This window comes from Alosa sapidissima, chromosome 4 (genome assembly GCF_018492685.1).
Source record: "Alosa sapidissima isolate fAloSap1 chromosome 4, fAloSap1.pri, whole genome shotgun sequence".
Taxonomy (NCBI): domain Eukaryota; kingdom Metazoa; phylum Chordata; class Actinopteri; order Clupeiformes; family Clupeidae; genus Alosa; species Alosa sapidissima.
Genome location: NC_055960.1, coordinates 32,072,982 through 32,089,021, shown reverse-complemented (window position 1 = coordinate 32,089,021; position 16,040 = coordinate 32,072,982). Strand labels below are relative to the sequence as shown.

Sequence of the window (16,040 nt, the reverse complement as noted above, 5' to 3'; positions counted from 1 at the left end):
AGATTTTGTGTTGGGATGCAGATGTTGCAGTCTACTCTATTGAAACGTTTGTTTTCAAAACCAAGGTGTTACAATATTGAATTAACTTTGATGATTTCACAGCATTCATCCATGCATGTTCTCCCTGCAAGATTATATTAGATTTTGGGTGTGGCGTGTGGATATAGCTCATCTATACTTGATTCAATAATTTTCTTCTCTTTTCACTGATCAGTTTTAATTTTGCTCAACGAATTATAGCATACTCAATATTTTTTCTTATCTGACAATATAAATTATGTATAATTTTGTTAATATTTTCTTGTTTTTGGAGCCTATTTATTCTTGTAAAGACAAGGACCTCTACTGGTAGTTGGCGGAACTGCATTTTTTCCTCCCAATTCACTGATGCTTAGCCGTATACCGGAAAACAATCATTTTGTGTTTCATGTCCCTTCGAAAAAGCACTTGTCTCTTGTTTGAATGCAGTCTGATTAAAAATAATACTAAGCAACGAACGGGATGATTGAACATCGAAGGGAAACTACAGTTCCCAGGTTCCTCTTTGAGCATGTGATACTAGAAAAAATGCAATTGGGTTTCCATTATTTTATCAGCCTATACGCGTCGAGTATACTGTCCCGTACCAAAAAGTGACCTTTTCAAGAGTTGACCGCCGAATAGCACCCAACGACGCGGTCGCTCCTACAGAACGACCATATTTTTAATTTCAAATTAACAGACTGCCTATTTCACCGGCGGCAGCTTGTTTGCTGTGCATATCAACGGACATGGGAGGCCGTGAGAGCACGACCAGGAAAGTGTCATTCGGTCTGGACGAGGAGGAAAAAGTGACAGTACTGCAAGGAATCAAGGTAACTCCAAGCCTCGGGTGCTTGTAAATGACAGAGTTCAGCCAAGTTGAGGCTGAGTCACGTAACTAATTTCCCCTTCCTCTTTTATGGAATTATATTTAGTAGTTCTGCTGGGTTAATTTAAATGATAATGAAAGTGTATGACAACGTCCGCTGCCAGACTAGCATGCTAATAATGTCTGTCCTCAAATGAACTGGTAGAGACGCTTCAAGCCGCTACGCGGCAATGTGTACCCCACGGACGTTCTGCTGGTAAGCAGCAGGCCTCACCAGAAGCTATTAAAATAAATTATCACTCGGTGAAATGAATTGTATTTTACGGAGTCTATGCTCATGGTTGTCTTGACTTATGTGGTTTCACTCCAGGACGGATACTGGATCACATGCTGTTTAGGAATGTTAATCTGTCGGTGTTTCGGGGCACTACACAGCAAGGTCATGTTAACGTTACATGTCACTTGACATTTCTTTGCACTGTAAACTATTAGCTTGACTGATCATTGACCATAATAAACGTATTTTTTAAGGTGTATTATTCAGTGTTCGGTGAGGCTTTCTTATTCTCCCGTACATTTGGTCTTATTTGTCTTCGTAAAGGAATAACTCGAGTCTTCACTGCCCCACACTCAGTTGCCCCGCATTCACTTACGTACACGTGAACAACAGGTCCCAGCCTTCTAGCTTCGTCCCCTGTGCAATAATAATGGGTTGGCTGACCTCACTGCCAGACTGTCCTTATCCGACCCCAGACTCAAGTGGGGAACTGGCCAGCTGTACATTGAAGAGTTATGTCAAGTGCGCCGAACGTGCGTATACTTATTTAATGAAACCTGTCTGTCTATATCAGCTTTCCGAAGATGTCCTGCAAAGGATGCGGGACCCGGAGCCCGCCCCGGCGCCTGGAATTAAGCCGCCGAAACCCGAGAGCCGCAAACCTGACAGCCCGGGTACGACTACACATCTCTACAGCTATTTGCACTTTTTCATTTGTCACATTTCGCTATGAAAGTCGTTCCTGCAAAAATCCTGCAAAAAACTTTGCTGCAGCAATGGCCTAGCCTACGTTACTGACTAGAATGACTGGTGTCCACAGGGCCTCCGCCAGGACCAACCGCTGCTCAAATGCAAGAGGAACTACGGAGGAGGTGAGTTACATTACTAGGCCTAATAATAATGGATGAAGACTTAAATAGTATATCATTATTTACTCTGGCTTATGAGAATAGAACTCTTATCCCTTTAATGTCTAAAGTAATACAAACTAATCCCTTAAAGTATAGCTAAGCAAAATATAATATCAGTTGAAAATGTTTAAATGGGTCAAATGATTTAACAGCAGATGTTCATCTGCAGTTGCAAGTTTGAGTCAGATGGTAAGTGTTTTTTGTTTAATGAAGAAGTGTCTACAACATAGCTTAATTTCAGATCTTCATAATATTTGATATAACACACTTGTATACACATTAATAAAAGAAAAATCATACTTGACTGCTTTTCATGGTCTAGTATTGACATTGTGCAAAACTTCAAGGCATGAATATGAGCAACCACAATATTTAGTTTCGTCATGTGTAGCCTTTGTCACAAGAGGTACTACACCAAATTTCACCTTCTTGCCTCGGAAAAAAACAAAAAAAACACTTAACATAGTCTTAAGTCAAGGTAACAGTAGAGACACATGCTCGATGAGGCACAAGTGTGCAGCAAAAGCAACGCTTATCAGGTTTTGGGTATATGATGAGGGCCTTACTGTTCTCAGAACAGATTGTCTCTGAATTGTGCCCTCCAGTGCGCTAACTGGTATTTTGTAGAAAGAAAATACATTAATACAAATATATTTCCACTCAGAATTGTATTCTGGTCATTAGCTTTACTGCTTGCTTGAGTAGCTGTGGTTAGTCCAACTTTGTTCATTCAATGGCAATTTATTCATCTCCCGCTCTAAAAAAATAAAAGATTCTTGGATGCTACGTGACTGTTCTGAAATCCTTGGTCGGTATATTGTACCCTTCATTATAGTAGGTCATGGAAATTAAGGGTTTTTTTGTCATGGAAAGTCAGGGAAAAGTCATGGAATTTTACATTTCACTTAGAGTGGGAACCCTGTATAACAGTAGCCAGTGGTTGTTATTTCTCAGATGTAATGTGGTTCTGGCAAATTGGAGTGTTTAGTGGTTTATGTAGAGTGCATTGCTTTGGTGAAATCTGAAGTGGTTATGGCAAGTCTGATCAGCAGCAGTGTTAGTGTGGTGTTGTGTGGTGTGCCGTGGTGTGGGGTGGTGTGGTGTGCCGTGTGGTGGTGTGGTGTGGTGTGATGTAGTAAGGCTCCGAGCTCTGTTGCATTCATCCCATGTCCTTCTGTCCCATCCTCCTTATCCATGGTGCTGTCTAACCTCATGAAGCCTTATCAGACTCTCAAATAGCTACCAATCTGTGTAGCTACACTTGCCCTGTGGTTTGCCAGAGTCCCTGGTGTTGTGAGACTGAGGAGGTGTTGTGTGGTTTTGCGATGAGGTTGAGGAAGTGTTGTGTAGTGTTGTTGAGGCTGAGGAGGTGTTGTGTGGTTTTGCGATGAGGTTGAGGAAGTGTTGTGTAGTGTTGTTGAGGCTGAGGAGGTGTTGTGTGGGTTTGCGATGAAGTTGAGGAAGTGTTGTGTCGTGTTGTTGTGGCTGAGGAGGTGTTGTGTGGGTTTCCGATGAAGTTGAGGAAGTGTTAAAGCAACACCAAAGAGTTTTTTTATTCCTTAAAAGAATGTTTCCAAAATCATTTCAGTGGTTCATCAACTCGTAACAGGGTGAATGGCAATTCTGCATTTACTTCGCGGCCCTCTATCGGCTATAACCGCACTATGTAAGTTTGCCAGATCGGGTAGCGGATGTGTAGTTTGATGGAATGAGACATAAGAAACTACAAATTTGACTTGCATCTGATGTCGCAATACATCATACTTTTAAGTCATGCAAAATATTCTACCTTGTCTGTGGACATTGTTATTTGCAAAGCCGGTGCTGGATAAACAAATAGCGTGCGTGCGACAGAGGGAAAGTTCTTTGGTGTTGCTTTAAGTGTTGTGTGGGTTTGCGGTGAAGTTGAGGAAGTGTTACGTGTTGTGTGGGTTTGCGGTGAAGTTGAGGAAGTGTTAAGTGTTGTGTGGGTTTGCGGTGAAGTTGAGGAAGTGTTAAGTGTTGTGTGGGTTTGCGGTGTCCGTCAGGTTCGAGCAGCAGCAGGCCATGGTGCAGGAGGAGCTGGCACGCATTGCTCGCAGGGAGCGGGACGCTGGCGAGGAGAACGTGAGCGCCGCCCTACTGAGAGAGCGCTCCAAGACCAGGGAGGAGCAGGACAAAGCCCAGAGCCTGGTGAGTGACACACACACACACACACACAAACTAACTTTGTGCACACACACACAAACTCTCTCACACAGACAGATACAGCTCTTAAAATTTCAACCTCTTCTCCCCAAAACTCATTAAATATATGTGAGGCCTTGCTTGTTATCTTGAACTATGTTGTTGTTTTGTCTGCAGCACAATACTAAAGTCCTCTTGCCTCAGGATTGATTTGTTGTGGTCGTCTCATCTCTTCCACTCCCTCCCTCCGTCTGAGCGTCTCTCTCTCCCTCCCTCTCTCTCTCTCTCTCTCTCTCTTTCATTGCTGATTGATTTCTTTCGTGTCTTCCTTCTTTCTTTGTGTTAAGTGAGAGTAATGAGTATCGAGCGTGTTGCCTTGTTGTCTTCTTTTCTGAGTCCACCAAAACATTTAATGATGTGGGAATGTAATGAGGCCCCTGTGACTCTCTTTGATTATCTCCATCATTCCCTTACATGCACGGCGTGTCAATATACAAAAGTGTGTGTGCTTGTGTGTGTGTGTGTGTGCTTGTGTGTGCGTATCTGTGTGCCTGGATCTTTCATGAGCTGTGGTGAGACAAAGTAAAATAAGAAGAAATCTGGTTGAGACCACAACTGAAAGAATGAAACCAAAAGTTTCCAAAAGTCAATTTAATCAGTTCATTCAATCAGACCATTTGTGTTTCGTAGAAAGGAGAATCTTGTGCAGTGACATGCCTCCAACACCAGATGGCAGCATTGGTATAGGATAATTTTTATTGCACTCCCACCTGTCCAACACAAGCTTTATGGATCACTATTGATTGGTGGAGGAGTGTGCTGCGGCAATAAATGATGCAGAGTTGTTCTTCTAACGCTTTCTCTTGTGATCTTCCCTCTATTTTTCTCTTCTGCCTTCCCTCCTCTCTCTTTTGCCCAGGCTATTTTCTTTGCACTTTCATATTTCATTGTCTCTCCTTTTTGTCTCTCTCTCTCTCTCTCTCTCTCTCTCTCTCTTGCTTGCTCTTCCTGTCTCTTCCTCGTGCTGGTGTGTGGTGTGAGGGTGTGAGGATGGCTCTCACCCTTAGGGACATCCATCACTGGAGTTACTGTTTGCATGGCAGCATTTACACACACACACACACACACACACACACTGCGGGCCCAAAGACTTGAGCAGGGTCAGTGGCGAGGCAGTTATCTACTGCACCAGTTTGCTTCTCCATGCAACCTGCCCATAATGAGCAGCTGCCTTCACCATGATACAGCTGGCTAGTGTCATGGCAGCCATGCTACAGTGTGAAAGCAACATCACACATTCTTAATTATGTATTTATAAACAATAAGACACTCTTGGCATGATCTACAAATGAATATTTTCAGTATATGAAGGACAGACTTACACACCTGTTGTTCCCACTAGCCATCAATGCTAAGAGCTATATAGTTTTCTGGTCTGGGATGGAAAATCCTGCAAAAAAACATGAAAGAAAAGTCTTCATAGAAACACATTGCAACAGTATTGCCAAAGGAGCCCAGTTAGTATGTTTGTAAGCTTTTATCAGCGCCAACTGGGCTTTTAGCGATGGAGTTAAGATTTCTGCATGCTTTTTAGGTAGTTACATCACTGCGTTGAGGCCAGAGTCCCATAATTCTGCTTTAATGGTAACAGCAAGATGAAGATATTTCATCAGCTGCAGAACACACTCAAAGAAATAGTGGATCTACTGTGAATGCTAAAGCCAAGGGGCTCGCCTTTGATTCCAGTAGAAGACCCGCTGCTCCCCCCCCCCCTGCGCTTGCCCTTGCTGCTCATTCCCACCCGCTCTCTCTGCTTCTCAAACTCCCTCCACTCAGTCAGATCTCAGTCCACACATGTGCAGTGAGGTGAGTGAGATGTTGCCGAGTGTCGGTGGGTTCTTTGGGCCGCACCCATGAGCCCTAGAGCCCAAGCACATCCCTCAATCCTGTGAGCTTCTCGAGTGGTTCGTTGCCTCCCGCGTTCCACTAATGCTGTGTGGGCTACTGAGAGCACCTGATGGGGTGTGTGTGTGTGTGTGTGTGTGTGTGTGTGTGTGTGTGTGTGTGTGTTTGGGTGTGAATTCGGAGGTAATGGTGGGAGAAACCTGAAGAATATGGTAACTGTGCTTGTGCTGTGGCAACAGCAGTGCGGTGAAATTGAGAGTGAGGGAGGAGAGCCACAGAATAAAGGGATAGGGACAAAAGGAGAGAGAGAGAGAGAGAGTGTGTGTCTGTGGGAAAGACAGGAGAGAGAGAGAGTGTGTGTGGGAGAGACAGGAGAGAGAGAGAGAGAGGGAGAATGGGAGAAAATCCAGGCTGATGAGATTTAAATGAATGCAGAGTGAATGTTTTTGGCACGTTGCTCCTCTCTGCTCTGCTCTGCTCGTTAGCTGTGAACATGGAACTGAGCGGGGATGGGGGGGGGGGGGGGGGGGGCGCTAGCAAGTGAGGTAGGGAGAGAGCGGGAGAAAGAGAGAGAGAGAGAGAGAGTGAGAATGTTTAGGGTGAACAGCACAGCGAACAGAAGTGCTCCTCGTCAAGACAAGTTTTTTGGGCGGTTGTGGGTATGGGGGGGGGGGGGGGGGGGGGTGCAGCAGTGTCAGAGGGAGGGTGGTGCAGCAGTGTCAGAGGGAGGGTGGTGCAAGGTCAGAGCACTAGACGGCTTCCTGCTTGCTAGCGACATAATGGTGTCAGCACCAACTTGTGCTCACTGGAGGGGCTGACATGATGAAAACACTGTCTGCTGCTCAGCCTGTTAGGAGATGTGGAATATTTATTAGGGGATCCCAGGCTGGGCCAGGGCTGCCACACGGCCTGCTCTCAGGTCGGCGTGTGCATGCTGATGGGCACTGGTGGGGGCATCAGGCGTACTCCAAATCGGCATTATTAGCATTTTGATCCGTTTGACGGGCATGCCAGAGTGGAAGGAAGAAGCTTGAAAAATAAACACGCATCCTCTTCCATTTCTTCTTCAACCAGAGTGTAGTTTTAAGCCTGTGTATGGTGGAGCTTCATTAAACTCCATCTTTTTGCTTTTTGCTCTCTCTCTCTCTCTCTCTCTCTCTCTTTCTCTCTCTCTATGTAAATAAGGCCCGTGGGGAGGTGGTAATCCTGCCTGTGTTGAATAGTTGCCTGCTGATAACCAGCCTTTATCATTAATTGTAATCACAGACACAACAGCTTTCTTTTTTTCTGTTGAAGCTCAGCTGCTCATCCCTCCTTCAGCTGTCCATCTCTCTCTCTCTCTGTCTCTCCCTTTCCCTCCCTCTCTCTCTCTCTCATTCTGTGTTCTTGCTCCCACTTTCCTTCTCACACTCCCATATCGAACATGTGCACACACACACACGCGCACACATGCACACACACACACACACACACATGTACACACGCACACACACACACACACACACGTTGGCTGCTATCAGGGAGTGCTGAGTATCTGAGGGGCAGTCCAGCAGTGCTTAGCACAAGCAGCTGATTGTGAAGATTAGAATACAATTATATTCTGTGTGTGTGTGTGTGTGTGTGTGTGTAAGTTTAAGTTTGGGTGATGTCTTTTTGTAACGTGAGGAGGGAAAAAAAGTGTGAAAAAGAGAGTGAGTGAAAACATTTGAGAGGGATGAGGAGAGAGAGGGATAGAAAAAGAGGGGAAGAGAAGGAGATTGGAGGTTCTTGTGAAAGTGATAAAGCCTCCATCAGAGTGGATAAGTGCTGAAAACTGATTTTAATCCAGTGGCGCTGGTCTTCACACACAAATGATGACTCTGACACAATCAGTCAGGATAATTGGTATGTGTATGTAGCTCCTTATTCCTTTTCATTCACACACACACACACACACACACTGATCAGCCATAACATTATGACCACAAGACATTAGCAGCCGATCCTTTAAGTCCTGTAAGTTGTGTGGTGGAGGCGGGGCCTCCATGGATCAGACTTGTTTGCCCAGCGCTAGCTCACAGATGCTCGATTGGATTGAGATTTGGGGCATTTGGAGGCAAAGTCAACACCTTGAACTCATTGTTGTGTTCCTCAAACCTTTCCTGAACCATTTTTGCTTTATGGCAAGGCACATTATCCTACTGAAAGAGACCACTACCATCAAGGAATACCGTTTCCATGAAAGGGTGTACATGGTCTGTAACTATAGCCGCGTTTACATGGACATTTTTTTTCGCCAATCAGATTGAAATGAATCTGATGAGAAATTTCAACTGAACTGTTTACATGAACACAAAATAAACCGTTCTGTGTTTAATCTGCGTTTACGTGGAACAAGCATTTAATCATTTAGTTGTATTGGCGCCATGGAAACTGGTTTGTGAAGGCCTACGTCACTACACATTATTAGTCCTCCACATAAGGGAACACCTGCGCAGAAAGAAGACATGTACTCCAACTATCAGAGTACCTGTTTACATCGATCAGATTATCAGAACGGGGTACACCACCCATTTTTGGCGCTTTTGGCAGTGGACAGAGGTCAGCATTGGCAACCCTGACTGGGCCGTGATTGGTCAGCCCCATAAACAACAAACTGTGGTCCACTGTGTGTTCTGACGCCTATCAGAACCAGCGTTACAGTAGCTTGCCTGTTGGATCAGACCACACGGGCTAACCTCCGTCCCCCACCTGCATTAATGAGCCTTGGCCGCCCATAGGCCTGTTGCTGCTTCACCACTTCTCCTTCCTTAGACCACTTTTGATTTTTTTCGGGCAAATCACAGCACTGAAACAGCTCTCATTAAAGTTTCCAATGACATACGCCTCAACACAGATTCAGGTAAAACATCAGTCCTAGTGCTACTGGACCTTAGTGCAGCATTTGACACTGTTGATCACAATATTTTACTACACAGACTAGAACACTGGGTTGGATTTACAGGCATAGTTATCAGCTGGCTAAAATCATATCTACAAGAAAGGAGCTTCTTTGTTGCCATCGGAAACTGTACCTCAACACCAACGTCCTTGACCTGTAGTAAGGACCTCTGTGTATGAAATGTGCTATATAAATAAACTTGACTTGACTTGACTTGACTTTTGATAGGAACTGACTTCTGCAGACCGGGAACCCCCCACAAGAGCTGCAGTTTTAGGAGATGTTTTGACCAGTCGTCTAGCCATCACAATTTGGCCCTTGTCAAAGTCATTTGCCCATTTTTCCTGTTTCTAACACACCAACTTTGAGGATAAAATGTTCACTTAACTGCCTAATAAATCCTACCCACTGATAGTTACCTGCCCGTGGTCATACTGTTGTCTGATCGGTGTAGATCCTCACGTAAGACAGACTGGCTGACAGTAGCTGGGTTTGCATCACAGCTTTGCACAAAACTTAATGGTCGGCATTTCCACTGAATGATGCAAAGTGATAAGATGTAGGTTTTATTTCCTCACAATGTTTATTCCATGTAAATGTGACCATGGGTCTCACAAAATCTGATGTGTTGTTGGCAGTTTAACTTCAATTTCATCCATAAAAAAACTAGACAGTTATTGGTACAGGACGACCATATGTAAAGCTGTAAAAACAAACTATTTTGTATTTCGAAATTCACCTGTTTCCATTATTTTTTTTTATTTTGTAATTTAAATTTGCACATTTTCAATGGAAACCCACCTAGTGTCTGCTGCATGTAGAGACAGAGTGGAGGTGATTCAGTTGTAAGGTCTGGAGTCTAGAGTGGACAGCTGACCGTCTCAGTGTTTTGGTAGCGGGCTGATGTCCACTGGATTTACTTCATCCCATTGGACTGGTCCCATTTAGTGTGTTAATTGTGGCCCCAAGAGTTAATGTTGAACTTCACCCATTCTCCCATTTTCTTTCTCTCTGTCTTTTTTTCCTCTCTATCTATCTCTGCACTTTACTTGAATAGTCTCCTATAGAATATCTACAGATGTTTAGATTATGAGCTAAATATCTGTTGATACTCTGTTGACAGTAATTTATGAATAACGTTAGGGCTTGGATTTGGTTGATGTCTCTGTAGGCGGATTGTTCAAGTAGAGTGTTGCGTAATCTTTGTCCAGGTTCTCAGGGCAGTATGGATGCCTAATAGGTGTCCAGGTTCTCAGGTCAGTATAAATGCCTAATAGTTGTCCAGGTTCTCAGGTCATTATGGATGCCTAATAGGTGTCCAGGTTCTCAGGTCATTATGGATGCCTAATAGGTGTCCAGGTTCTCAGGTCAGTATGGATGCCCAATAGGTGTCCAGGTTCTCAGGTCAGTATGGATGCCCAATAGGTGTCCAGGTTCTCAGGTCATTATGGATGCCTAATAGGTGTCCAGGTTCTCAGGTCAGTATGGATGCCCAATAGGTGTCCAGGTTCTCAGGTCAGTATGGATGCCCAATAGGTGTCCAGGTTCTCAGGTCATTATGGATGCCTAATAGGTGTCCAGGTTCTCAGGTCATTATGGATGCCTAATAGGTGTCCAGGTTCTCAGGTCAGTATGGATGCCAAATAGGTGTCCAGGTTCTCAGGTCAGTATGGATGCCCAATAGGTGTCCAGGTTCTCAGGTCAGTATGGATGCCTAATAGGTGTCCAGGTTCTCAGGTCATTATGGATGCCTCTAAGAACATTTCTGAGCCCCTAATGGGCTTGGCACTAGTAAGGAAGTAATGAACGGATCTGCCCAAAGACAGCCAGACACATTCTGTCCTCACTGTTGTCTCCCTGCACAGCTCTTCCCTCGCTGGTTGATTGGTGAGGAGCGGTTCTCCATCACACTTAGCAAAGACACAGCTGTGAAGGGTGTCTGAGTGGAGCGAGTATGAATGACCCTGTCCAGCATGTGCCCATTGCACAATCAGAGAGGAAATGTCATTGTGATTCTGTCGTGTGTGGCTAAATGGCACCAGCAGCAGCAGTTGAGGCCCCCAACCACCCTCCGTCCCTTGTCCCCACACACACACACACACACACACACACACACACACACACACATAACTCCAACAGTTAAACGATCCCATTTTTCCTCCACAGAACGCTAGCCGCGAGCCCTGTAACAAGGCGGCGTGCCAGTCTGTCCATTTTTTTTCCTGCTCACTGGTTATGCTAACAACTGCAGATGCTCCTTCTCTCCCTCCCTCCCTCCCTCCCTCTCTCTCTCCCTCCCTCCCTCCCTCCCTCTCTCTCTCCCCCTCTATCTCCCCATCCCTCCCTCCCTCCCTCCCTCCCTCCCTCTCTCCCCCTCTATCTCCCCATCCCTCCCTCCCTCCTTCTCTCTCTCCCCCTCTATCTCCCCATCCCTTCCTCTTCCTCTTCCCCTTCTCTGTAGTTCTCTGTGGGCATTAGCTGGCGATAATAAGGCTAGCACGGCCCCTATCGTCTGCTGAGAAATCTCCGGGCTGAAGATCACATTATGCTCTGCTATTTATTAGGCAGCCGAGGAGCATGTGAGGGTGGTGGAGGAGGTGGAGGAGGTGGAGGTGGTGGAGGTGTCTGTTTAATCATGAGGAATGACACTCCCGTTCCATCTCGGCTGTCTGTTTTATCGACGCTAAATCAAGCCAGTACCGCTGGCCACATTAACCGCCCCGCGCCCATGAATCGACGCCTCATCATCTTCATCATCGTCATCCTTGTCTTCCTCCTCCCAGTGTCTTTCCTCTTTTCACCACATTTTTCTCTTGGCTCCATCCACTTTTTCCTTTCTCATGTTTCATGTTTTCATGTTTTCATGTTCTTATGTTCTTTTGTCCTCCTCTGATTTATCTGCGTCATGTCTTCGGTTTGCCGTTTTTGTGTGCGACTGTTCCCCTGCCTTTAGGTTTTCTTTTCTTTCTCGGCTCTTCTCCTCTCTGGTTTGCTGTTCTTTTGGCAACTGCTCACTGCTGTTCCCAGCTGGCTTCGGATTCGGAAGTCTCTTTATCTCCCCTCCTTGGCATCCCTCTCTTCTCATCTCTCCTGCTGGCCCCTTCTGTTTCTCCATACCTTCCACCCCTTTTATAAAGTTCCCTTTCTTTCTTTCTTTCTTTCTTTCTTTCTTTCTTTCTTTATTTCTCTCTTTCTTTCTTTCTTTCTTTCTTTCTTTCTTTTGTTCTTTCTTTCTCTCTTTCTTTCTTTCTTTCTTTCTTTCTTTCTTTCTTTCTTTCTTTCTTTCTCTCTTTCTTTCTCTCTTTCTTTCTTTCTTTCTTTCTTTCTTTCTCTCTCTCTTTCTTTCTCTCTCTCTCTCTCTTTCTTTCTTTCTCTCTTTCTTTCTTTCTTTCTTTCTTTCTTTCTTTCTCTCTCTCTCACCCCCTTCTCATTTTCTTCTTCCTTTCACTCTCTCTGACCTTAACTGACTGTTTTTACCTTTACTCTCTTCTGTTTTCTCTCCTTTTCTCTTTACATCTCTTCCTCTCTCTCTCTTTCTTTCTGTCTTCTCTTCTCTCTATCTCTCACTCACTCTCTTCCCAGCCTGCAGAATTGGATGCTTGGGTAAGCAGAAGCTGTTGGCTGTTAATCTTACTTTCCTCTCTCTGTATTCAAATGTCATGTTTTCATTGTGCATTAAAACAGAATGGGAGTGCACACACACACACACACACACACACACACACACATTTTCACACTTACACACACACACATACACACACCACACCTACATCACAACACTTTTAGAGCTATTCAGCTAGAAAATTACATATCATCTGCCTGGCCAACTGAGGGGATTCTTCCTGCCTGCAGACACTGGCAGAATGAAGAAAAGGGGGATGATTGCACTGAATGTAATTTAAGGCTGTGTGTGTGTGTGTGTGTGTGTGTGTGTGTGTGTGTTGGGGGGTGTTTTAGTGGCTAAGAGTGCAGCTGTGTGTGTGTGTGTGGGGGGGGGGATATGTGTGTGTTTTAGAGGCTAAGAGTGCAGGTGTGTGTGTGTGACAGAGAGGAGTGTAATGCTAAATGTGTGACCGTGTTTGTGTTTGGTTGGATGCTTTTGACCAAGATGTGCTTTTGTATGTGTGCATATAGTTGTCTTCTTCTGTGTACATTTGGTGGTTGTGTGTGTATGTGTTTGTGTGTGTGTGTTGTATTGTATTGTGTGAGATAATGCGTGTGCTAGTCCTCGCACCTGCTAAAAGCTCCCCTGTGGTGTACACTGCATGTGATATGCAGCCATGTATATCCTTTTATAACACCCCCCCCCCACCCCACTCACACACTCACACACATGTACACAAATGCACTTTCTCTCTCTACATAGCAACTTCCCTCCTCCTTTCCCCTAATCTGATATACCTCTCATAATCCTGAGCCTGCATTTCAGCCCTTCCATCGGTGACTGTGACGTCTGTGACAGCGCAGGTGTTGCTCCTCTCGCCTGCTCACTCCACGGTTGTTAACATTTTAATAATGGTGAAGACATCATAATAATCTACCTGTGCTCACGTGACAACAATGGAGTCGGTCCATGATAACAGGGTGACATTCAGGAGGAGCACATGTTGGAATGCACAGGTGTGCATTCTTACGGTGTCCAGCAGCCCGTGAATGGCCAGGCACGCCATGCATGCCTGTGGTGGTGGGCATGGTAACCAAGTGAATGCCATGACAACCATCAGAGTGGCACCAACATCATTGATCTGTGCCTCCTGCTGTTCCATTCATATGAGTCTGTGCACTTAAAGGAATTGCTCGCTGCTCTTGCTATGAAGCTGCTCTAACACTGGAATCTCACAAAATTGTCACCCGAGAATTAACAAGGTCTGCCTGGCCTATCCATAAATGTGAGATATTGTTCTAAGTAATATAAAATTTGATTTTCTTCAAAATTATATATTATGTATAAAAAATATATATATTATACAATTATATGGAAATTAATGGAATGTGCAAATTTAGTATGAAAATACATCTAATAGAATGGTGATGCTGGATTTTCCGTAGGATTTTTTCCAAGTTAGATAGACCTTTTCTAATTCTTGGGTGACAAAATAGCTTGACGAGGGCTTCTCTGCTATGCTTATGCTTAATAACCATTTTTGCTCTCTCTCTCTCTCTCTCTCTCCCTCTCTCCTACAGCCTTTCTTCCATCCATCCATTCATCCATCCATTTATTCCTCCTGTGCTCTGCTGTGTCTTTTCATTCCATTTTTGCTTTGCATTTTTTCTCTTGTTTTTCCCACTTGCTCCTGCATGGCGCTACATCTCTCACCAGGCGGCTGCTTGACGTCACCCTGGCTGCTCCATCTTCAGCCTCAGCTTCAACCTTGACCTGTCGCAGGTATCCGTCATCCAGGGTTCACCCTGCACACACTCCACCAACCTGCTGCAGTAATCATCTTTAGCATAGCTGCCATTGCATAGCAGCAAGATATCAATTAGCGCTGTTAGCATCGCTGCTGCTAACAGCACACCGTTATTAATAACACAGTGTTATTAAATAACATCATTATTAACACAAGCCGCATGGCTTTCCCCCCTCTGCAGTAGCCATAGCTGAAATTGCAGTCATTACATGGCAGCAAGAACCTTGAGATAACAACTACAGCTGTAAACATCACTGCTAAATTGTACCATTATTAAAGTAGCACAGCCTCGAGGGTAACAGTAATCACATGTCTTATAGTGTGTATAATGGGTATAATGGTGTCATACATTTTTTTAAACATGAGTCCTTACCCAACCATCCCATTCCAGTTTGGTTTGGAATGATGGTTGGGAATGATGGTCATGTCAGGAATGATGGGTCATGTCCCTGACCCTCCTGTCTCCTTTGATGCTGCCGCAATGAGCTCTCTTTTCTGTGCCTGGCTTGAAAGCAACCTGCGCAGATCATTTACCTCTCATTGCTAATGTCGGAAGCAACATTTTTGTGGCAATATTGCTGAAGTTTAACCATGCCATTCAGCCAGGAATCTAAAATATTTGTTAGGGCTCATCTTGAAAAATATGTGCTGACAATAGCATGGTACATGCTTAGAAACATGCAATATCAGACCTAAACAATAGCAATAGCATAGTACATGCTTAGAAACATGCAATATCAGACCTAAAATGTATGTAAGATGTCTCACATCTCAGCACCTCTTAGCATAGATTCATGTACATATAGAGCACCTCTCATAAAAAACTGCAGAACAGAATGGAGACCTATCAAGCACCATATTCATGATGCAGAATTTATGTGTGTGTGTGTGTGTGTGTGTGTGTGTGTGTGTGTGTGTGTGTGTGTGTGTGTGTGTGTGTGTGTGTTACCTACATGAGATCAGCCAAAGGCCTGGCACTTAGTGTCAGCTCAATTGAGCTTGTTGAGATCGGCTGCCATGTATATCGCCAGTGAAGCCACAAATAATTCTCGGGCAAAGCAGTCACGTCAGGTTAAACATGCACTCCTGAATTAATTATGTGCTTTTTATTTTATTACCTTATTCTCCTGGCGTGTGTTTGGCAGGAAATAAGGCCATCAATATTGTATGAAGGCAACACATAACTTCTTCAAGGGACAGATGGTGTGACCTTTACCTGTGAGCGCTCTTGCGCTCGCTCTATCTCTCTCTCTCTCTCTCTCTCTCTCTCTCTCTCTCTCTCTCCCTCTCCCTCTCTCTTTCTCTCTCTCTTCTGCCCATCTCTTTCCTCTCTTCTATTACCACTCTGGTTCTCTCTCATGCAGACACACGCAATCACACCATCCCTCTCTTTCTCTCTCTCTCTCTCTCTCACTCTCTCTCACTCACTCACTCACTCATTCACACACACACACACACACACACACAGAATGACAGGTTTTTGACTCCCCTCTTTTTCTCTTCACTTCAAGGCCAAACAGTTGGACAAGAAGGAGGCTGAACTCCAGCAACTGTCTGCCTTCTACAAAGAGCAGCTGCTGCTACTGGAGAAGAAGGTCAG

The 16,040-nt window shown here is 44.7% G+C and overlaps 1 protein-coding gene across 4 annotated transcripts in view; it reads left to right on the top strand.

Moving 5' to 3' along the window:
- The first annotated feature begins 75 nt into the window (after positions 1-75).
- The window catches only part of LOC121707297 (MICOS complex subunit mic25a-like), a 55,701-nt gene continuing 39,736 nt past the window's right edge, over positions 76-16,040 (top strand). For 3 of the 4 annotated variants that reach the window (XR_006031287.1, XR_006031286.1, XM_042089764.1), the window contains exons 1-6: positions 76-854; positions 1,702-1,801; positions 1,948-1,999; positions 4,066-4,210; positions 12,612-12,632; positions 15,952-16,035. Coding sequence is in view for 2 of the 4 variants with exons in the window: in XM_042089764.1 (XP_041945698.1) it covers positions 771-854; positions 1,702-1,801; positions 1,948-1,999; positions 4,066-4,210; positions 12,612-12,632; positions 15,952-16,035 (486 nt within the window). In the remaining 2 variants the exon portion in view is untranslated. The remainder of the gene's footprint in view (positions 855-1,701; positions 1,802-1,947; positions 2,000-4,065; positions 4,211-12,611; positions 12,633-15,951; positions 16,036-16,040) is intronic. The other variant, XM_042089765.1, reaches the window with a different exon arrangement.